This window comes from Phyllostomus discolor, chromosome 2, assembly GCF_004126475.2.
Source record: "Phyllostomus discolor isolate MPI-MPIP mPhyDis1 chromosome 2, mPhyDis1.pri.v3, whole genome shotgun sequence".
NCBI classification, from domain to species: domain Eukaryota; kingdom Metazoa; phylum Chordata; class Mammalia; order Chiroptera; family Phyllostomidae; genus Phyllostomus; species Phyllostomus discolor.
The window spans coordinates 190,406,802-190,430,885 of NC_040904.2; the positions used below are offsets into that span (position 1 = coordinate 190,406,802).

At 39.7% G+C, this 24,084-nt stretch overlaps 1 protein-coding gene across 1 annotated transcript in view; it reads right to left on the reverse strand.

The window, feature by feature from the left end:
- The window catches only part of BORCS5 (BLOC-1 related complex subunit 5), a 76,672-nt gene that overhangs the window by 22,533 nt on the left and 30,055 nt on the right, over positions 1–24,084 (reverse strand). Inside the window, exon 3 of the mRNA XM_028532532.2 lies at positions 2,779–2,936. Coding sequence (XP_028388333.1) covers positions 2,779–2,936 — 158 coding nt within the window. The remainder of the gene's footprint in view (positions 1–2,778; positions 2,937–24,084) is intronic.

Sequence of the window (24,084 nt, forward strand, 5' to 3'; positions counted from 1 at the left end):
AGTATTCGTCTACTTCAGCGTGTGTGTAAAATTTTCCATCATATATATGGGAGGAAAAAGGTTCCCAGGTGATTCTGACGCATACTCAGGGCCAAGAAACACTGCTCTGAGTCTTGAAAGTGTATAATGAGAAGCTCTGTCTTTACTACCTTATTACCAGCTAAAACACTTTATGCAGCTCTTTAAAAATGAGCTGGTCAATCTTTCTGTAGTACTACACTTTCCTAAACTACAAAATGACAGACATAGATTAGAGGATCTCTCAAAAAGAAGATAAGCATTTAAAAGTTCATTTTTTCTAAAATCATCTCTCTAAAAGTCAGTATCATGGTTAATTTCTAGCACAATAGTCAAAAATGGTAAAGCCTTTATGTGAACAAGAGCGTTTTCTAAAAAAGTTTCTTAAAAAATGCTAATTCTATAAGATGTTAATTGATGTTAACTAATATAGGAGTTCTGAGATCAAAAAGCTGGAATAGTGCTCGTTTTCTTTACTGTAAGATTCCTATGAACTTTTTAAAAATAAGATAATATGCATGTGACTTTCCAAGGTTGTGATGGATTATGCAAAAAGCTGGAGGGAGCTTCCTTACATGGACTAGTTTTGTAGAGCTTATATTGGAAAACTGTGCTGTAGATCAGTGGTTTCCAAATCCCAGGTAAGGGAGAATGGTATCAGAATCATTTGGTAAACTTACTAAAACAATGGTTCGCAAAACACTACCTAGACTAGTGCTGGGACAGGGGAACTTGGTATTAAAACAAACAAAAATCCAAGGGATTCTAATGCTTAGTCATGTTTGGGACTTGCAGCTATGCAGATCATAATGCAGTAACCTAGTTCAGACCATTTGAAAGGCCACGGCATTGCCAAACAATATGAAAGGTCATACTGAACAGTCTTCCAAATAAGAGACTTCCACGAGAGAACATGTGCAGGACTTTGCACATACTAGTTAGAGCTAACACTTGAAATAAGTTAGTCAGAGAAAGACAAATACCATATGATTTCATTTACCTGTGGAATCTAATGAACAAAATAAATAAAGAAAATAGAAACAGATTCATATACAGAGAACAGACTGATGGTTGCCAGAGGGAAGGGGAGTTGGGGGACCAGGTGAAAAGGGTAAAGGGATTCAGAGTACAAATTGGTAATTGTAAAGTACAGCATAGGCAATATAGTTAATAATATTGTAATGACTATTTTGGGGGCCAAATGGGTACTGGAAATAACAGGGAGAACACTTTGTAAAGTATATGACTGGCTAACCATTATGCTGTACACTTAAAACTGATTCAAAATAATATTGAATATAAATTGTTATTAAAAAGTAAAATTTAAATTAAAGAAAAAAGAGCTAACACTTAACTGAGCAATTTAATCTTCACTCAACCCTTGGGGTAGGTAGTACCGTTTAGCCCCATTTTTCAGATGAGGAAACTGAGACCGAGAGAAGTTAAGTAGCTTGCCCAGGCAGTAAGTGGTGAAGCAGGATTCAAACTCCAGATTTGTCCAGCTCCGTGGACTACTCTTTTTTATCATCATATTTTGCTGTTAGGAAAGAATCCCCCAGGACTTTCAGCCAAGATGGAGGCATAGGTAGATACACTTTGCCTCTTCCCACAACCAAGAGAAGGACAACAACAAATTTAAAAATAAAAAACAACCAAAACTGCCAGAAAATAGAACTGTATGGAAGTCTGACAACCAAGAGTTAAGGAAGAAACATTCCTTCATACTGGTAGGAGGGGTGGAGACGGTGGCCAGGCTTATTTGAAACTTATTTGAAAAAATAAGGAAGGAAAACTTCCCCAATTTGGTGAAGGAAAAAGACTTCCAAGAAGTCCAGGAAGCTCAGAGTATTCCAAAGAAATTGGACCTGAGGCACATCATAATTACATTACCCAAGATTAAAGATAAGGAGAGAATCTTAAAAACAGCAAGAGAAAAAGAGACAGTTACCTACAAAGGAGTGCCCATAAGACTATCAGCTAATTTAAAAAGGAAACTTGCAGGCAAGAAGGGGCTGGAAAGGAGTATTCAAAGTCATGAGAGGCAATGACCTACATCCAAGATTATGCTAGCCAGCAAAGCTATCACTTAGAATGGATGGGCAGATAAAGTGCTTCCCAGATAAGGTCTCAAGTTAAAGGAGTTCATCATCACCCAGCCCTTATTATATAAAATGTTAAGGGGACTTAACTAAGAAATAGATGATGAGCAAAAATATGAACAGCCAAATGACAACAAACTCACAACTATCAACAACTGAACCTAAAAAAAAAAAAAACTAAGCAAACTAGAATAGGAACAGAATCACAGAAATGGAGATCACATGGAGGGTTATCAGCGGGGAGGGGAAGGGGAAAGAATGTGGGAAAAGGTACAGGGAATAAGAAACATAAATGGTAGGTACAATAGGCAGGGGGAGGTTAAGAATAGTGTGGGAAATGGAGAAGCCAAAGAACTTATATGTATGACCCATGGACTTGAACTAAGAGGGGGAGAATGCTGGTGCGAGGCAGGGTACAGGGCGGAGGGGAATAAGAGGGAAAAAATGGGGTAACTGTAATAGCATAATCAATAAAGTGTACTTTTTAAAAATAAAATAAAAATAAAAGAAAGAATCCCCCAAAGCAATGAGGCCACATGTTAAAACTTAGGTAGAAAATGACTACTTCCTGTAAAGCTCTAGTGCCCAGGTAGAAGAGGACTCAGGAGTCACAGGGAATCACAAAAACAAGTCAACAATGTCATTTTCCCACAACACTTACCTCTTTGATTCGTTTAACCAAAGCATTCTGGTCAAAAGCAACGGCCTCCGCACACTGGTGGAGGTGATCCTGATATCGGAGGCAGAGCTGCAACACCTGCTGAGAATCCAGTTTCTCCAGTTTGGTGTTGGTTGGGGAAGTCTGGCCACTCAATAGCCCTTCAAAGCAGAAAGAAAGAATGAAATCAAATGAAATGGAAATAACTGTTAATAAGCCTAAGAATAAAGTAGCTTAATAATAAGTTTACTATAGACTGGTAAGAGACCTAAATTTAATCTTGTATCTTTTGTTATATGCTAATGACATCATAGCAGCTATCATTTACAGAGCATCTATTATGTGCTAAGCACTGGCAAAGTGCTTCCTGTGCATTGTTATATACTCAATATCACCACAGAAAATAAGGCATTATTAGCCCCATTTACAGAGGAGTCCATGACACAGAGAGGTTAAGTAACTGCCCTAAAGTCACACAGCCAATAAGTGGTTTTTCCAAGATAGAGTTCCTGACCTTGTGCCACTACTTCAAAGCATCAGGAATATAAATCCCTTCTTGATTGAAAATTTGGAATATGTATTTACTTCATTCCTTTTAATAATTAAAATGGCTGTCTGAGAAACTGAAAAAGAAATAAAATGTATAAAGAAACTACTAGGAGGAGATGCAAAAATTTTAAAAAATGAAGAAGTGAACAGAATATCAGCTGACACACCATAAACTTCATTCTTCATACTTTCTTCCAACAAAAGTTTAGTCATATAACTATTAAATTCCTTTACATTTGCATAGGACATTATACTTTCAAAGCTTTCCATGTAGAATGATCTTACTTTTCTTTAAGGCATATAGAACAGGATAATTATTAGGATTTACAGAAGACAAAATCAATTAAAGAGGTTAATGACTTCCCCATGGTCACACAGCCAAGTCCTGACTAAGCCCACCAACTTTTGGCCAAGTCCATTCTGTTAAGCCAAAATTTCACGCAACCTTTTATCTGAAAAATTACTGAGGACCTCAAAGAACTTTGGTTTATGTAGTTAATATCAATATTCACACGTTAAAAATTAAACTGAGAAAATCCTTAAATACTGATTAAATCTTTTTAAAACGATAATAATCCCATTAAATATTAGCAATTAACATATTTAAAAAATAATTATATTTTCCAAAACAAAAAAGAGGGGCACTTGTTTACATTTTTCTAAGTCTTTTTCACGCCTGGCTCAATAGAAAACAGCTGGAGTTTCATATGTGCATTTAATACATTGCTTTTTCACATCATGTAACCTCTGGAAAACTCTATTGTACACTTATAAGAGAATGAGTGTAATTAGCAAGTGCCTCAGTATTATTGCGAAAATGATTTTGACTTGAGAGAATCCCTGGCAGGGTCCTGGGGACCTCAGGGATTCCCCCACCACACTCTGAGAAGCACTACGCTAGACCACGCTCTACCTCATACCAGCGCCAGTGCCAGCGACTCAGCGCAAGGTACACCAAGATAAACATGACGGTGGGCACATGCTGGGCCTGACCAGGGGGGACCTAGTCAACACCAGAAGTCGTCTGTCTTGGGAATGCTTTTGCATTCCTGCTCCCAACAACTGATGATGTCCAGCCTTCACTGGTTCTGAGGTATTGGAGCCCACACCAGGGTTCTTCAGCCCCCAGACAGGCTGTATCCTGGGCTGTCCGGCGGGCGATCCAGAGAATGCTCGGAGTGCCAGCCACTGCTCTCAGACCCTCATCTGCCTGGCAGAACAGAATGCAGGGCTGGGCGAGCCCCTGCTTTGCCCCCCAACACTCCACTGTCAGCTCGAGGTCCCTCAGCTGTCCCACTGTGGATCCCAGCATAAAGAGCCCCGGTACTCCGGTGGACCTGCCCTCCACAGCAGCTTTTGGTGAGGCTGGAATTTGCAGAAATGGGAATTTATTTTGTAATGGAAATTTTTATTGAGATCCTGTGTACAGGATCTTGTGTATCTCTTTACTCAGTTTCCCTCAAAGGTAACATCTTGTAAAACTACAATACATTATCACAACCAGAATATTGACATCAATACAATCCACAGATCTTATTCAGATGTCCCCATTTTATTGTACTTACGCTCATTTGTGTGTGTGCACATGTCCACCACCACCATCAGGTCCCGAGCCATTCCATCACACAGGATTTCCCGTACTGCATCTTATAAACACACCTACCTCCCTCATCATTGCTAGGGGAGCATCCTTAATCCCGAGCAAACAGTTCACCATTTCTAAAACTTTGTCATTTGAAAAATGTTTTATAAATGGAATAATACAAAGCCCTCACTCTTCCCCTTAAAAAAAATTGGGGGAAGATGGATTTCAAGAAAGCTGCCAGGTCTAGAAGGCACACTAAGGTGTTCAAGTGAAGTTGCCCACCCAACTTCAAAGTAAAAAAAATTACACTTTAAGTCACCCTTAAAAGTTACAATTGTGCCCTCTTAATCATCCGAAAACAAAGCCCAGGCTCATGGATCTATTGTCAGAATATGCTTCTTTGGCTCACAGGAATCTGCCACAAATCCTGCTCTAGATCAGAGAAGGAACACCACAGAGAAAAAGTGATGGGCCACTTTTTCTACTCTTGAAGTTACAAAGTTATGGCAACTGAGGCAAATTCTAGAAGCAATGAATACAAAGTACTCCCATCTCTCTCAAGCGGCAAGAACCCATCTCCCTCATTTTGATGAATGAATCACCCCTATATCTTCTGATAAAAGGAGGAAAGAGAACAGAATGCTAGATTGAGAGATGGTAAATTGTGTCATTTTAAGGAGACCACAAACCACCAGACTTCAGAACCGTTTTTATTCTGAACACACATTAAGGATTTTTACAAATCTCCTGCTCTCTCATCCCCACCCACCACTTCCTATGTCTGGTACCCAACCAGTTCACTCGTTCGTATTACCTTCTGGATGAACCTCTGGGGGCCTCTAGGTTCACCCCTCTGTTTTAATTCTTACTTACCAACTCTGATAATAACCTAAACGCTTAGGTAATAGAGAATGAACCATATGTCACCTTGAAATCATTTTTGTATAATTTTATAAACATTCTTTATAATTACAATTTTATCTTATTCTACTTATTATATACATTTTCAAACATATACAAAAGTAGGAAAAATATATATACCCAAATATTCCCCAAGTAGATTCAACAAATAAGACTTTATCATATCTACTTCATCTTTCTCCCTATATGTTTTCTTTTCCTGAGCCCATTAAACATCACAGATATCATGACCTTCCCCCCTCATACACTATCCTTCCACATATTTTTGGTCAGTCTCCCAAGTGAAATAAAAGTGTCTAAATCATGTCTTCCTTGCTGTGCTAGGGAACAGAGCCATTACCCTCAGCTTTCTAATTCTCCTTTACCTTAAATCAGTGATGTACACAAAGTAGATGTTTATTGAGTTAAAAACCTGACCTAATAGGTTCCATATATTTGGGTTTGCAAATGGTAAAAACTGGAGACATTTCCTAAGACCCTACTGAAACCACTTTGTTTATACAGGAATGTAGAGTGGGCTCAGGGAAGGGGTAGGACCAAGACTGAGCATTACACTGATCAAGCAAACTGCCATCTGTACCCACCTCTCTGTGTAAAGTGTTGAGTGGAAAAATAATCAGGGTTTGAAATTTGGAAAATATTTTGCTGAGCAATCTTTTTCTTTCTGAAATGTCAGATAGGGGAAAACGTTTTTCTGAAATATAGTAAAGAGCCACATGGGTATTAACCTGGGTTATAACCAAGCGGAATTCCTTGACTTTTAGAGGCTTAGTCACTTACAGGACTAGAAATAAGTATTATGAGTAGTGGGACTTAGATTTGAGAAATAGTAAAACAAGCTCCATTTCCTACCACAGAATCCAGAAAGCAGAAGCTATGTAACTTTGCAAAAGTTACCACGAAGGTACAATTAAGCAACAGATTATTAGAAAAGAAATTCCCCCTCAAACTAATAAGGAACTTTTGACTCAATTGGTTATGGTACATTTCAAAGACAAAAAAAAAAAAGCATAGAACCCACGTGTATTCTTTACTTAAATAAACTCTAGTTCTCACAGGCACTCTCTCCCCTTATCTTAAAGAAAATGAAACAGTCTAAAAACATCTGCCCAACTTGAACAGGACCTTATGATGTCTGTTAATGCTCAATTTCTCCAGGGCATGTAGAAAAAGGGCACCCTCCACGACTGGTTCCCTTAGGAACTTTTGTGTCCATTCAGTCATGACAGAGGAGCACCAATCTCACCCAGGAGAAGGGGCCGCTCAGAATGGCTATCTTCGTTTTGGTTAAACTGTATGGAAGAAGAAGCTGCAAGTACAGACGAGCCCAACACAATATGCCAACCCACCATAATGTTCAGTGTGAATAAAAACAACGCTCCTAGGATCTCTCTCCTAACAGTCTCCAAAAACCACCAGAAAGCCAAAAATAAACTGTCTCACTGAGGTAGTGCTACAGACTGGATGTTTGCATTCCCCTCGAAATTTGTATGTTGAAACCTAATCCCCAGTGGGATGGGATGGAGTTGGGGCTTTCGGAAGTGGTTAGGTTATGAGGGTGGAGCCCTCATGAGTGGAAATGAGACCCCAGAGCACTCACTTGCCCCTCCTAGTATGTGAGGACACAGCAAAAGGAAGGCCGCCTGCAAATCAGGAAGCAAGCCCTCACCAGACACTGAATCAGCCACCGCCTTGATCTTGAACTTTCCAGCCTCCAGACCCTAAGAAACAAATTCCTATTGTATACAAGGGACCCAGTCCATGGTTATTTTGGTATAGCAGCTTGAACAAACAAAGAGAACGGGAAAAGATGAATTCAGTCCCATTATTTCTTACCTGTGTGAATCTGGACAGTGACAACTCGTGTTTCCCGAACTAGAAGACAATACTATGAAAATGTCTATGCTACCCAAAGTGATCTACAGTTTCACTGTAACCTGTCAAAATTCTAATGACATTTTTGCAGAAACAGAAAAACTCATTCTAAAATTCATATGGAATCTCAAAGGACTCTAAGTAACCAAGACAATCTTTAAAAAGGACAAAGCTGGAAGACTCACACTTACCTGATTTTGAAACTTACTACAAAGCTCCGGTAACAAATTAGTGTGGTACTGGCATAAAGAAAGACATATAGGTCAATGGAATAAAATAGCCCAGAAATAAATCCTCACATATGTGATCAAATTATTTCCTACAGGGACCATGCAAAGGCAGAAAGGACAGTCTTTTCAACAAATGGTGCTAAGAAAACTGGATATCCACATGCTAAAAAAATGAAGTTGAACTCATCTAACACAACATACAAAAATTAACTCAAATGGGCCAAAGACTTAAAGCTATAAATCTCTTAAAAGAAAACATAGGGCAAAAGTTTCACATCATTGGGTTTGGCGATGATTTCTTAGCTATGACACCAAACACACCAGCAACTAAAGGAAAAATAGGCAAATTAGAGCTCATGAAAACTTAAAGTTTGTGCATCAAAAGGCACTATCAACAGGGTAAAAAAGGCAACCCACACAATAGCAAAAAATATTTGCAAATCATGTATGTGGTAAGGAATTAATATTCAGAATAAGACACAGAGAACTCCTAAAATGCAATGTAAAAAAACAACAACCCACCAGCCTGATTCTAAAGCGATCAAAAGAGCTGAATAGACAGTTCTCCAAAGAAGATATAAACTGGCCAATGAACACAGGGAAAAGATGCTCAACATCACTAGTTGTAAGGGAGATAGAAATCAAAAAGTGCCAGTGAGAATGTAGAGAAAAAGGAACTCTAGTGCACTGTTGGTTGGAATGTAGACTGGTACAGCCACTGTGAAAAACAGTATGAAATTTCCTCAAAAAATAAAAAATGGAACTGTCTTTTGACCCAGCAGTTCTATTGCTGGGAATATACCCTAGGAATCCCAAAACACCAATTCAAAAGAACCTATGCACCCCAATGTTCATAACAGTGCAATTTACAATAGCCAAGTGCTGGAAACAGCCTAAGTGCCTATCAGTAGATGAATGGATTAAAAAACTGTGGTACATTTACACAATGGAATACTATGCAACAGAAAGAAAAAAAAAGGAATTCCTACCCTTTGAGACAGCATGGATGGAACTTGAGACTATTGTGCTAAGTGAAACAAGCCAGTTGGTGAAAGACAAATACCATTATGATCTCACTTATACGAGGAACCTAATGAACAAAATAAACTAACAAGCAAAACAGAACCAGACACATGGAAACATGGAACAGACTGACGGCTACCAGAGAAAGGGAGTAGAGGGGAAATGGTGGAAAGAAGGAGAAGGGATTAATCAAAGAACATGTATGAATGACCCAGGGACATGGACAACCGTGTGGGGGTTGACTAGGAGCAGGAGGTGGGCTGGGCAGAGGAGGGCAAAGGGGGACAAATTGGGACAACTGTAAGAGCACTAGCAACTTAGAAGCTAGTGCTCACTAAACCCAGGTGTCCTCCACTTGCTCAAACATCAATACCCCAAAACTAGAGCTTTCCTAATGAAGTAAGGGAGCTTGTTTAGAGCACCAAAGGGCCCTTCCCTTTTGAAAGAGTTTGCTTTAAGGAAGTGAAAGTACTCTTTTTAAAACTGGCATTTAACACATTATCCCACTTACAGTAGTTTGAAGCACAGAAATACAGACTTTGCAAGGCACACCACGATGACTATAAAAGAGAGGGGGGCGTCATCAGAATCAACAGCAATCACAGCGGGGAGATGATTTTTTTTTTAGTTTTCAGAAAGATGAATCACAGAATTACTTTAATTGAAAGCAAATGAAGTACTAAGAAAAGATGCAACAAAAAAGAAATCTGAAATAGTAATGCTAGGACTTCGTTGCTCAAAGGAATTGTCCTTCTTATTCTCCTGGCTTCCCTGAAGGATTACATACCCTATACTCGAATGGATAATGGAAAACACAGGATTGTCAACACTGGAAGAAAATACCTTGATCAGATGAAAGTTCTCACTTATTAGTAGCTTAAAATGCTGAGGAAATGCTACTAATATGTAACAGCTAATTCCTAAGAACAAGATTAATTTTAGATTGAAAAAACCCTGATTTTTCTACACACGATGTCTACTAATAAGGAAAACAATCTCAGTTTCTACCTGATTATATATAATCAACAGGAAATAGAAAATGTTTCTTCTGTACAGGAACAGTTAAGACCCAAAAAGCTGGCAATACATTATTTACAATCGCTAAGATATGGAAGCAGCCCAAGTGTCCACCAATAAATGAGTGGATAAAACAACTATGGGACAGTTACACAATGGAATTCTACTCAGCCATAAAAAAGATGAAAATTTTACCCTTTGCAACAGTAGGGATGGACCTGGAGAACATTATGCTGAGTGAAGTAAGCCAGTCAGAGAAAGAAAAATACCATATGATTTCACTTCTATGTGGAATATAACAAACTGAACTAACATGCAAAACAGAGACAGACTCATAGATGGAGAGCAGGTGACACCTAGTGGAGTGGGGGAGGGTGTGGGGTGGAGGAAAAAGGAAACTGAGAAAAAAGGAAAAGGACTCATGGACATGGACAACAGTGTGGTGACTGCTGGGAGGAGGGAGGTATAAGGGGACTAAATGGTAATGGAAAAAATATAATAAAGATTATGTATTTCTTTAAAAGGTGGCAATAGGACTTCCGGCAAGATGGAGGAATAGGTGGACGCACCGTACCTCCTCGCACAACCAAGAACAGAACAACAATAATTTACAACAATGATTTGCGGTCATAATATCAGAACTGTCAGAGGATTTATCTAAATGGAAGTCGGACAGCCAAGAAGTTGAAGTAGACCCGTACATCCAGACTGGCAGGGGACGATGAGCCGAGCGGGCGCGGGGCTGGCGCGGGTCGCAGGCGTGCGTAGGTCGGGGGAAATTTGGCGCAAAATCGGCGATACAGCCAGCCAGGGCGCAAGAGTGCAGCGGTGCAGCAGTGATCCCTGAGTACGTAAGCAGCGGCTGGGGGAATCAGTGGGGCAGCGACTGGGGACCAGGGCAGAGCTCACGGTCCAGAAGCCCAGGGAAGTGTCTGACTCCAGGAGAACGGAACGGTCGCCATTGATCCCCCCTGTCCCCGCTCCCGTCCCTGCCCCCACATATAACGTCACAATCTAGCAACTGGGGCGCCCAGCCCCGGTGAACACCTAAGGCTCGGCCCCCCACCGTAACAAGAGTGACCAGACCGGAGAAAAAATTAATAAATAAATAAAATAATAGGAGAGACAGGGAAAGACATAAGACGTTTCCAGCAGAACAGATCAGTCCCCCAGGACTCATCCTTTTGAGTGACCAAGAAATAGCCAATCTATCAGATGCACAGTTCAAAACACTGGTGATCAGGAAGCTCACGGAACTGGTTGATTTTGGATGCAAATTACATGAAAAAATGCAGATTACCATAAAAGAGATGCAGCAAGATATACGGAGGAGAGCCAATAGTGAAAGGAAGGAATCTGAGTCTCAAAACAACACAGTGGACCAGAAGGAAGATAGAATCAACCAAGCAGGAAAGCATGATGAAATAAGAATTCAAAAAATCGACTTCCGGCAAGATGGAGGAATAGGTGGACGCACCATACCTCCTCGTACAACCAAGATTAGAAAACCAATAATTTACAACAATAATTTACTATCAGAATAACACCCAGATCCGGCAGAGGATTTATCTGAATGGAAGTCAGGCAGCCAAGAAGCTGAAGTAGACATGTTCATCCGGACTGGTAGGAGAAGATGAGCCAGCGGGCGCGGGGCTGGCTGGGTCGGCGGCGCGCGGAGGTCGGGGGAAGGTTTGGCGCGAAATCGGCGCAAAAGCCATCGGGCGCGTAAGAAGGCAGCGGTGATCCCTGAGTACGCAAGCTGCGGCTGGCAAACCCAGAGGGGCAGCAATTGTGGACCAGGGCAGAACTCGCGGCCCGGAAGCCCAGACAAGGGTCTGAGTCCAGGGAAACGGAACTACCGCCATTGTTTTCTCCCGCCCCACTCCCGCCCTGCCCCCACATATAACGTCACAATCTAGCGACTGGGGTGCCCAGCCCCGGTGAGCACCTAAGGCTCCGCCCCCCACCGTAACAAGAGCAACCAGACCAGGGGAAAAAAAAAAAGGAGAGACGGGGGAAAAAAAAAACATGTTTTCATGTTTTCAACAGAGCAAATCAGTCCCCCAGGACTCATCCTTTTGAGCGACCAAGAATTAGCCAATCTATCAGATGCACAGTTCAAAACACTGGTGATCAGGAAGCTCACGGAACTGGTGGATTTTGGACGAAATTTAGATGAAAGAATGCAGAGTACCATAAAACAGATGCAGGAAGACAAGCGGAGGAGAGCCAATAGTGAAAGGAAGGAATATGAGTCTCAAAACAATACAGTGGACCAGAAGGAAGATAGAATCAACCAAGCAGGAAAGCATGATGAAATAAGAATTCAAAAAATTGAGGAAAAGATTAAGAGCATCCAAGACACCTTTAAACGTTCTAATATCTGAATTATAGGGGTACCAGAATCGGAAGGGGAAAAGCAACAGATTGAGCACGTATTTGAACAAATAATAAAGGAGAACTTCCCCAATCTGGCAAAGGGAACAGTCTTCCAAGAAATCCAAGAAGCTCAGAGAGCCCCAAAGAAGTTGGACCCAAGAAGAAACACACCAAGGCACATCATCATTACATTAGCCAAGGTAAAAACGAAGGAGAGAATCCTAAAAGCAGCAAGAGATAAGGGGACAGTAACCTACAAAGGAGTTCCCATCAGACTGTCAGCTGATTTCTCCAAAGAGACCTTACAGGCAAGAAGGGGCTGGAAAGAAATATTCCAAGTCATGAAAGACAAGGACCTACATCCCAGATTGCTCTATCCAGCAAAGCTCTCATTTAGAATGGAAGGGCAGATAAAGTGCTTCTCAGGTAAGGTCAAGTTAAAGGAGTTCATCATCACCAAGCCCTTATTTTATGAAATGCTAAAGGGACTTATCTAAGAAAAGAAGATAAAGAAAAGATATGTATAGTAAAAGGACAGCAAACTCACAAATATCAACAACCACACCTAAAGCAAAACCAAAAGAAACTAATTAAACAATTAGAACAGGAACAGAACCACAGAAATGGAGGGCACATGGAGGGTTAGCAGCAGGAGGGTGGGAGGAGGAGAGAGGGGGAAAAGGTATAGAGAATAAGTAGCATAGAATGTAGGTTGAAAATAGATAGGGGGAGGGCAAGAATAGTACGGGAAATGTAGAAACTAAAGAACTCATAAATATGACACATGGACATGAACTAAAGGGGGAAATGTGGGTGGGAGGGGGGTACAGGGTGGAGGGGAGAGAAGGGGGGAAATGGGACAACTGTAATAGCATAATCAATAAAATATATTAAAAAAAAAGAAAAAAAAAAGAATTCAAAAAATCGAAGAAAAGCTTAAGACCATCGAGGACACCTTTAAATGTTCCAACATCCGAATTATAGGGGTACCAGAAAGGGAGGACCAACAAGTGGAAAAGTTATTTGAACAAATAATAAAGGAGAACTTCCCCAATCTGGCAAAGGGAACAGTCTTTCAAGAAATCCAAGGAGCGCAGAGAGCCCCAAAGAAGTTGGACCCAAGAAGAAACACACCAAGGCACATCATAATTACACTAGCCAAGGTAAAAATGAAGGAGAGAATCCTAGAAGCAGCAAGAGATAAGGGGACAGTAACCTACAAAGGAGTTCCCATCAGACTGTCAGCTGATTTCTCCAAAGAGACCTTATAGGCAAGAAGGGGCTGGAAAGAAATATTCCAAGTCATGAAAGACAAGGACCTACATCCCAGATTGCTCTATCCAGCAAAGCTCTCATTTAGAATGGAAGAGAAGATAAAGTGCTTTTCAGATAAGGTCAAATTAAAGGAGTTCATCATCACCAAGCCCTTACTTTATGAAATGCTAAAGGGACTTATCTAAGAAAAGAAGATAAAGAAAAGACGTGTATAGTAAAAGGACAGCAAATTCACAATTATTAACAACCACACCTAAAGCAAAACCAAAAGAAACTAAGCAAACAACTAGAATAGGAACAGAATCACAGAAATGGAGGGCACATGGGGGGCTAGCAGTAGGGGTAGGAGGAGGAGAGAGGGGGAAAAGGTATAGAGAATAAGTAGCATAGAATGTAGGTTGAAAATAGATAGGGGGAGGGCAAGAATAGTACGGGAAATGTAGAAGCTAAAGAACTCATAAGTATGACATATGGACATGGACTAAAGGGGGGGAACGTGGGGGGAGAGGGGGTACAGCGTGGAGGGGAGTGAAGGGGGAAATGGGACAACTGTAATAGCATAATCAATAAAATATATTTAAAAAAAAAGGTGGCAATAAAGCCAAGTGCCATATATGAAAGCCTATTTGCCCATTACACTAAGAAGCTGAAGAACCTCTTTTTCCCCACCTGTCCTGCAGCTAGTAGTACACAAGCACATGACAGAAATTCCAACCTATACACCCAACCCAGACCCTACACAGGGAGCAATGTTACAAAACAGGGACCTTCTACAACGTACACTTTCCAGTGATAGCACTTTCCAGAAAAACATCTCTGAGGCAGCAAGAGAAGAAGAATCATTTGCAAAGTCCAGGCACCACTGCCAGCTAGCACTGTTTGTAGTGCAAGGCGTGTCAAGTGCTTGCTGGTGGCAGCAGTAGTGGCCTCAGTGGGTCGGTTCTGTGGCATGATTTTGGCCACTATGTTTGAGTAGGTAGCCCAAACCTGATTCTAGAGCTCTTGTGCAGATTCTGTACACTATCTATCCATCATCCTTTCAATAACACTTAGCCTGAATTTCTCTACCTGTAAAAGAGAGGTAATACTATATACCTTAAAGGTGGCTAAGAGAATTAAATGAAATAATATACAGGTAGGGCAAAAGTAGATTTATAGTTGTGAGTACGTGAAACATTTATTCTTGTATTGTTTATTATTGTATTATTTTCCATGCAAACAATGGTAAACCTACTTTTGCCCCACTCTGTATGTTAAAGCCCTTTGTAAACAATAAGTCACATATTATTATAATTTACTAAAATTTAGCTATTGTTAGTCACTATGTAAACTCATTTTACACTATGTAAACTCACTATATATACTCATTTTACATCTCACAAGCAAGAAAAACAATAGCTAGCATTAATAATGGCACTCACTCAGCCCAGCACTGTGCGAAGCATATTACATATTTTATCTTGTCAGGGTGACTGAGGAGGCATGTCATTATCCCCTCTACTTAGTAAGGAAAGCAATATGGTAGTAATAATAATTATGACAACAAATCACAATGGTGGAAATAAATGCTGGAATTCACAGACAGAAAAAATACTGTAACGATTTTTGGTGACAGAAATATTACTGTAATTAACAATTTAAGGGAGATAACACAGTAGCCAAAACATGAGAGCTCTGGAGTTGCCAATTCTTAAAATTCTAGTGTATATAATCTGACAGCTTACTTGAGGAATTAATTTAAAATACGACTTTACTCTTAATTTATGCTTAAGATAGTGTTGCTTGTTTGAGATTTGGTTTGGAATCTACATGTTTTCATTTATAACTAAATCTTACTCTTCATGGGCTGTATCTCTGGAGCACACTTGGTTAACAGTTCATTTTGTGGATTTACCAGAACATCATTTTTGTGTATTATTATTGACATTCTCGCTCTCTCCCCAGTTACCTGATAAGGTCCTTAAGGGAAAAAAATCATGTATTTTTATCTCTGGAAGACTCAAGCTACAAAAGTGCCTTATAAACATATACAGAGTAGTTCCCCATAGATGTTTGCTCTTTTAGATACAGAGGAGTGCTTGTGTTTGAATGAGTTCTACAAACACACAGCTGGTGCCCCCTTGGGCCTTGGCTAAACATCCCCAATGTCTGAAGGCTCAAGTGCCCAGTTACTCCACTCCATTTCCTCCAAGCAAAGTTCTTATTTAAATTTATTTCTCTGCAGAGCAAGAGACACACATTCTCTTCATATCTCTCCAAAGAAATGAACTCATTCCCGCCTCTAAAGTAAACTTACGTCACCCATATGTGAAGATATGGGCTCTTCTTGTGCAAGTAGTGCGTGAGACCTTGTCTATAAATCACTTGACTGCAGTCTTTTGAAAATTCAGCAAAGGCAGTTATGTGAAACTACAAGATAAAAGTGATACCAAAGGTCAACAAAACCAAGGATTAAACTTTGTTCCTTTTCCCCAGTAACTACATAAAAATACATACACCATATATTCCATCATCACTCAGTCAAAACTTGATTGATCTAGAGTAATTAAATCATATATTCAACAAACTCACTCCTCAGTTCCTTCACCCTTGGTCTCAAGTTCACTGAGATAACATATCAGAATCCCAATGTGACCATAAACACAAAGATTCCTGTCACAGGGCTAGCAGAACTGGCTTCCACCTTCCAAGTCCCTCAAGCATGTGCGTCACTGCCTTCCTTGTAGAAGATAACCAACTTATAAAAATTCAAACTTTTCCCACCATCCCTAAAGCACACAGCTGTGGAAACATCCTCCTTTATGAAACACATCAATTGATAATATTCAGAAAAAATATTATGTAATTATTCGTTACTCTTTTCTCATTCTATGCTTTAGTATCCCCAGAAACAGGAAGGAGCACCATCAGGAACTAGGGAGAGATGGGCAATCGTGGGAAGGGAACCCTTGGTGTTCCAACCAAGGGAGAGGAACTGGGATTTAAGTGAAGCAAGCAGAAGCAATACACTTCCAATATGACACACACACACCTCCAATGTGATGCACTAACCGAGTAAACCAGCGATTTTCACCTGGTGTGCCACAAGAATTTTTAAAACATACAATACCTGACTATTTAGCCAGGGGCACTGACCTCTTTTCCCTTATGTTGTCAAATAAACAAATGGCAACAGCCAATACAACCATAGCTGTCTGGTGTGAATGCCCTGTCTTGAACCATAAATAGACAGGTCATGTAACAGAGTTGCACACAACTCTTATTGGTCACATCACATAATAAGGTTACATCTGATTGGTTAATTCTTGGTACCAAAAATCCTTAGATACAAGTACAGACACCTGATTTTTGAAAAAAGTCACTTTGGCCCTGGCTGGTGTAGTTCAGTGTACTGAGTGTCGGCCTGCGATCCAAAAGGTTAGTTGCTGGTTTGATTCCTGGTCAGGGCACACACCTGGGTTGCAAGCTGGATCCCCAGTTGAGGGTGTGTGAGAGGCAACTGATGTTTCTCTCACACATCAATCTTTCTCTCCCTCTCTCCCTCCCTTCCCCTGTCTCTAAAAGTAAATAAATAAACAAATAAATAAACAAACAAACAAAATCTCTTTTAAAAAGTCACCTTGGAGCAAAAAGGGTATGTAATAACTATTAATATTTTCTTTGTAAATCAATCAAAACTATACCTAATTTTTGTTAGATCTGCAAAAAATATATTTTTTGGTGTGCTGCAGAATTTCAGTAATCAGTTAATGGGTGTCATGAGATGAAAAAGGTTGAAAATCGCTGGTGTAATCCAAAGACATGAACATCTTTAGAATAGAAATACATTTGATTTTATGACACTAATGTAAGTTACTTATGGAGACAGAAGACTTGCAAACTGGTTACATATACAGATTTTAGATTAGACCTGGTTTAAATGCTGGCTCTGCCTTTAAAAGCTGTGTGGCAGGAAAGGTCTTGAACCCCCTCTGACCCTCAGCATCTTCATCTGCTAAATGAGAAAGATGCCTACCCTGAAGGGCTATACAGGGATTAATGGAGGTAATATAACACCTTGTGTAAAAAAGGAGGGGTGGGGAGGAAAAGTAGAAGAAGAAGAAAAGAAAAAGACAGGAAGAAAGAAAGAAGCATAAAGGGGGTTGTTATTATGTATTGCATGGAAAAGTGGGAATGTGTATACCAAAACCACTGCTTACATGCAATTTCTAAAAATATAATAATAAAATAAGTGGTACTTAAAAGCACTCTGGAACTTTTCTGTCCACCAAGTATAAAAGTGTGTGGAAAGTTTTTCTATCTGACCCATTTTCACACACATAATTTTCACTGTAAAGCCAAGATAAAGTTAAATTATACCTTGGAGGGAAACAAAAACTAAAAAGAGGTAAAATGTACATTTGTTTTCATGCTAATTATAGCTGAAACTAGTAGATAATTATATAAAGGTGAAATATTTCCAGAATTATTTTTAGGGAGCCTTTCATTAAAAAAACAAACAATAAAACTCACAGACATGGACAGTAGTGTGGTGATTGCTGGGGGGAGGGGGTATAAGGGGACTAAATGGTCATGGAAAAAATACAATAAAGACTAAATTTTAAAAAAGTGGAAGTTATAGAAAAATCAAACTAATCAAACTAACCCACTAATCAAAGCTGTCCAATAAGGGAACAGATTGCCCTTGATGACAATGAGCTGCTTGGGATCAGATACTCAGCAAGTCAAGGCTAGAAGTCTACCTACTTTGATGACACATTCTACAAAACACTCAATGCAGGGACCCTGCGAGTAGTAGACTGTATGATAAAACTCTAAAAGTCCCTTCCAGTTTTAAGTTTCTGTACTCTTTGAACACCAGAATGCACAACCAGCTCTCTGGCATCAATGTTAGGGCAGAATTCACCTCCAACTTGCTCCGACTAAAAGAAGGGTCTCCAAATTCAGTTAGGAGATAGATTTCTCACTCAATTCAAAAATTGATAAGCTGAGTTAATATATCTCATGACCCTCAGAACCTTATTATTTTCCTCTCTCCTGACTGCTTTTTTTCCTCGCTAGATGCCTTTCTTATAATCTTTTCAATCGAATTCCATAAATATTTACTGGCCTCTTCTAGAAATCTATCCAAAAGAAACAAACTGAAACACAAAAGAAGACTTATATACCAAGATTGTTTACTTCAGCATTATTTTAACACCCAGAATGTCCTCCAAGGAGAGAATGACTATATAATTACATAACTAATACACTTATACAAAAAAATGTTATGTGGCTATTAAAAATGGTGTTTTCAAACAATATCCAATGAGATAGGAAATGCCATACTATAATATTAAGTGAAATGTGATATAAGAGACAAGGTCAGCATGGTTTGAAATCCAAAGTGTACATATTTCATGTATGTGCTTAACTTAGAAGTAAATACATAGCAAAATATTAACAATGGCTATGTCTAGGTGGTGGGATTTTAACATTCTTTTTAAAAACTATGCTTTCCAAATTATCTAAAATAATCATAGAGTCACTCTACTTCATAAAAAAAGAAGCATTATTTTAAAAAGTAAATATGAGCAAACAGTGCTAGGCTATAGAAATCTTGGATTTGTAACTCAAAATGAAAACAATTCCTTTAAAAGAAGAAAGCTTGGTGTAAAAAAATATATCAGTTTGCATCTGACTCTACATTTGAGATAGTTGCTAAGCACAGTGCTGACTTTAAATTAATCAGTGAACAAGGAACAGCTGGGACAATATCCATTTTTATTGCAGATGCAGAACACGAGGAACTCATATATAGCTAATAAGGACATAAATCAGCACGGCCACTCTGAAGAGCAATTTGACTGTATCTAGTAAAACTGAAAATACATGTGCTTTATCGGACAGCAATTTATTCCTAATGACATACCCTGCACAAAACTCTCACGCACGTGCACAAGAAGATATGTATAAGGACGCCCACCGCAAATGGGAGTAGGGAGGAGAAAACTGTACTTGAACAATGATTAAAATTTAAAAAAAAATTAAAAATAAATAAATTAATTAATTTTTAAAAAAGAGTGAAAATTTTAAAACAATTCAACATTAACTGTAAAATATTCATTCAATGGAATACTATACAACAGTGAAAATGAGGCATATACAGACACGGATAAATTTCAAAAATATAAGCCAAAAAGAGAAAGTTAGAAAAATATATGAAAGATGGATACAGTAGAATGCAATTTATATAAAGCCAAACACATAAAAGAATATTAGACATTGTTTAGAGATACAAAAATATGTAGTAAAGCTGTGAAAAATATTCATGGCCATGATAAACCCCAGTCAGGTCAACGATTCCCTGAATACAGGAAGGGAGAAGTCCTAGGGAAGGTTACAAAAGGGTGGCAGGGGGCCTTAAACGTATTTGAAATGTTTTTCTTCTAGGGTCAAAAGAAAAAAAAGATCTGAAGCAAATATGGCAAAATATTAAAATTTGACAAAATTGGTAAGTGAAGATACAGGTGTTTGCTATTTTTGCAAAAATGCTCAGATATTCCAAATGAAAAAAGAAATTTTAGGTAGCAAATCTCTGGCAATCTCTGCTGAGGGCAAGGCTCTATCCACAGCAGTAATTCTTAAATTCTTTTGAGTCTGAGACCCCTTTGCAAACCTCATGGACGCTATGGTTTTGCTTTCCACAGAATTTATTACACCACCACCACTCCACCCTCAGCCACCTTAGGAGACATTCAGGAAAATTTAAACTCTCTCTTTGCTATGTGGTTGACCAAGGTAATTTCTACTGATGCTAAGATATAGCAGAACTAGCCCATTAGGGAGGGAGCAGTGCCCTGGCTGCTCAGAAAGATCGCCTGCGACAAAAACAAGACTCACACTGAAGAAAGACTGCCAGAGTGTTTGACAACCAGTGCGAAGGCTAAAATAAAAACCCGGTGATACATGTGTAACTGAATGTCTTTAGACTAATTAAGAAAGTTTAGGGAAACATTAAAAGAAATGTTCTTCTACTTAATTAACTAAGCCTTGGTGTAAAACCAAGGTATAAATTAACCTGTGACTGATAATAAAGATGAGACAGATTTGTGTTCCTATTTCTTAAAACTTCCCTCTATTTCCACATCTTACTTAATACATTGAATTTGGCTAAGTTTTGTGCTAATATTTGGCTAATGTTCATGCTTAGCTTTTCTAATAAAGCACTGTATTATTTTCAGAAACTCCAAATGAACAGAAAAAAAATGACACTTTTAGTTAGTGACTAAGTTAACAAAATCTAAGGAAAATGGCTGTTGAGATCAAGAAGCCATAATGAAAGCAACAGCTGATGCTATATCAAAATTGCTGGCCATGTATCTAGAAGAAGAGAGTCTTTCAAATGTAACGCTTAAATATCAAAACTACAAAAGCACAGTAAGTACTATAATTCAACATTTTCTTAGCATATTTTATTGATTATGCTATTACAATTGTCCCATCCCCTCCTTTATTCCCCTCCGCCCTGCACACCCCCTCCCACCCACATTTCCCCCCTTTAGTTCATGTCCATGGGTCATACATGTAAGTTCTTTGGCTTCTACATTTCCTGTACTATTCTTAACCTCCCCCTGTCTGCTTTCTACTTACCATCTACGCTACTTATTCTCTCTACCTTTTCCTCCTCTCTCCCCCTCCCACTCCCTTACTGATAACCCTCCATGTGATCTCCATTTCTGTGGTTCTGTTCCTGTTCTAGTTATTTGTTTAGTTTACTTTTATTTTTGTTTTTTTTTTTTTAGGTTCAGTTGTTGATAGTTACTAGTTTGCTGTCATTTTACTGTATTTTTTAATTTTCTTTTTCTTAGATAAATCCCTTTAGCATTTCATATAATAAGGGTCTGGTGATGATGAACTCCTTTAACTTGACCTTATCTGGGAAGCACTTTATCTGCCCTTCCATTCTAAATGAGAGCTTTGCTGGATAGAGTCATCTTGGATGTAGGTCCTTGCCTTTCATGACTTTAAATCCTTCTTTCCAGCCCTTTCATGCCTGTAAGGTTTCTTTTGAGAAATCAGCTGACAGTCTTATGGGCACTCCTTTGTAGATAACTGTCTCCTTTTCTCCTGCTGCTTTTAAGGCTTCTCTCCTTATTTTTAAACTTGGGTGATATAATTATGATGTGCCTTGGTGTGTTCCTCCTTGGGTCCAACTTCTTTGGGACTCTCTGAGCCTCCTGGACTTCTTAGAAATCTATTTCCTTTGCCAGATTGGGGAAGTTCTTTATGATTTGTTCAAATAAGTTTTCAATTTGTTGCTCTTCCTCTTCTCCTTTTGACACTCCTATGATTCGAATGTTGGAATGTTTAAACTTGTCCTGGAGGTTCCTAAGCCTCTCCCAGGTTTTTTTTTTTAATTCTTATTTTTTTATTCTGCTCTGGTTGAATGTTTATTTCTTCCTTCTGGTCCAAACCATTGATTTGAGTCCCAGTTTCCTTCCCATCACTATTAGTTCCCTATATATTTTCCTTTATTTCACTTAGCATTGCCTTCGTTTTTCTTTTCATTTGCGACCAAGTTCAACCAATCCTGTGAGCATCCTGATTACCAGCATTTTGAACTTTGCATCTGATAGGTTGGCTATCTCTTCGTCACTTAGTTGTATTTTTTCTGGAGCTTTGATCTGTTCTTTCATTTGGGCCACTTTTTTTTTTTTTTGGTCTCACTGTGCCTGCTACATATAAGGGGCGGAGCCTTAGGTGTTCACCAGGGTGGGGCAACCCACGTCGATGTGTTGTGATGCTGTATGTGGGGGAGGGGTCAGAGAGGTTACAATGGCACCTGCTCCACTCTGCTGGATTTCAGTTACTTCCCCCGCTACCCACAAGCAAAGTTGGCCCTTCAGGTGCTGATTTCCAGGTGGGCGGGCTTGTGTACATTCTAGGACCCTGTGGGTCTCTCCAACAAACTCTCCTGTGAGGCTGAGAGTTTCTACTGCTGCTGCCTCAATCCTCACAGGTATTTTCAATTGGTGGTTTGAGGCTTTATTTCCCCACTGGAACCCTGGGTTGTGAGGTCTATCTTCTTCTCCAGTTGTTTCTCCCAATTTATCTGCACATGAATGTGGGACCACCCGATCCACCAGCTGCCATCTCGCCAGGTCCTCTTGCTGCTGCCTTGTTGGCCAGCTGCTGCCTTGCTGGCCAGCTACAGTCTTGCCTGCCCCGCTCCACAATCCACTGCCTCGCTGGGTCCACCAGTCACCACCTTGTTCCCCCACCCTGGCCTCCACTGCCGCTTTTCCAGGAGTCCTCTCCTCCCAGCTGCCAATCTCCGCCCCTCCTAGCAGCCTGGATGGATGTTTCTTCTTTAACTCCTTGGTTGACAGACTTCCATAGAGTTCAATTTTCTGTCAATTCTGGTTGTTGTTTGCTTTCAAATTATCATCCTTCTTTTGGTTGTGCGAGGAGGCACAGTGTGTCTACATACACCTCCATCTTGGACGGAAATAATTCAACATTCTATGTGAAGGTCTTTAACTGATTAGATTTATCTCCGACAAGTTTTTCCCCTGGAAGTTCTAGATCTGTGATGCACTAAATTGTCCCAGAACTAGTAATACTGTGAGCTTAACAATGCCATGTAAAATCTCCAATTTCTTTCCTATTGCCTTTTATTACCTCCATGCCTGCCATCTTCATATACCAACCCAAATCTTTTCTTCACACATGCCTCTATCCCCATATCACTCTGTCCCATTACCCACCCCCACCTTATCTCCTAACCCTGCCTCTCCTCTGGGGTCTATACTTGCTGCCTGCCTCTAGAGAAAAAGGAAACACCTGCAAAACTGGAGATCTGGGGAAACACTAGCAGGCTAGTTGAGAAGCCACTTCCACCTCACCCTTTTCTTTTCTGGCAAGGTCCATCCCTGCCATCCAGCTTTCCAAACTGCTTTTCCCAATAGTGGATTTTTTTTAAAATGAAATCTCTTCTGAATCAAAGCTATAAATGCATAATTTCCTAAGACTTTCCGAGACCTTATGCAAAACAAACGATAAAGAAAATTGTGCTGCTTAATAATGCTGAAAAGCACATACTGGTTTTAGGTCTGCCCCATTTTGGTGGGGGGATTTGGAAGAATGGGGCCTCTCTGCTGTCAGAAACTGGAGGCACTAGTGATAGTTAGTGGAAAGGGATTGCTCATCATCCTCCAGCACACAGGGCAGTCCCATACAATGAAAACTGGTCTACTCCCAACCCACTCCCATACCCTTGTTATGTAACACTGGACCATAGACATTCACTGAGCCAGAGAACTCCCCCTAAATTCAATAACTAATTGACTAACCTTGACATTTCCTGGCTTTTAGAATATGTAAAATTGGCCATCAGGTTGCCCAAATTCCTAATGCTGCATGAAATTCTTGGGGGAGGGGGGAACAGGTGGTGGCATATCACTCACACAGTCT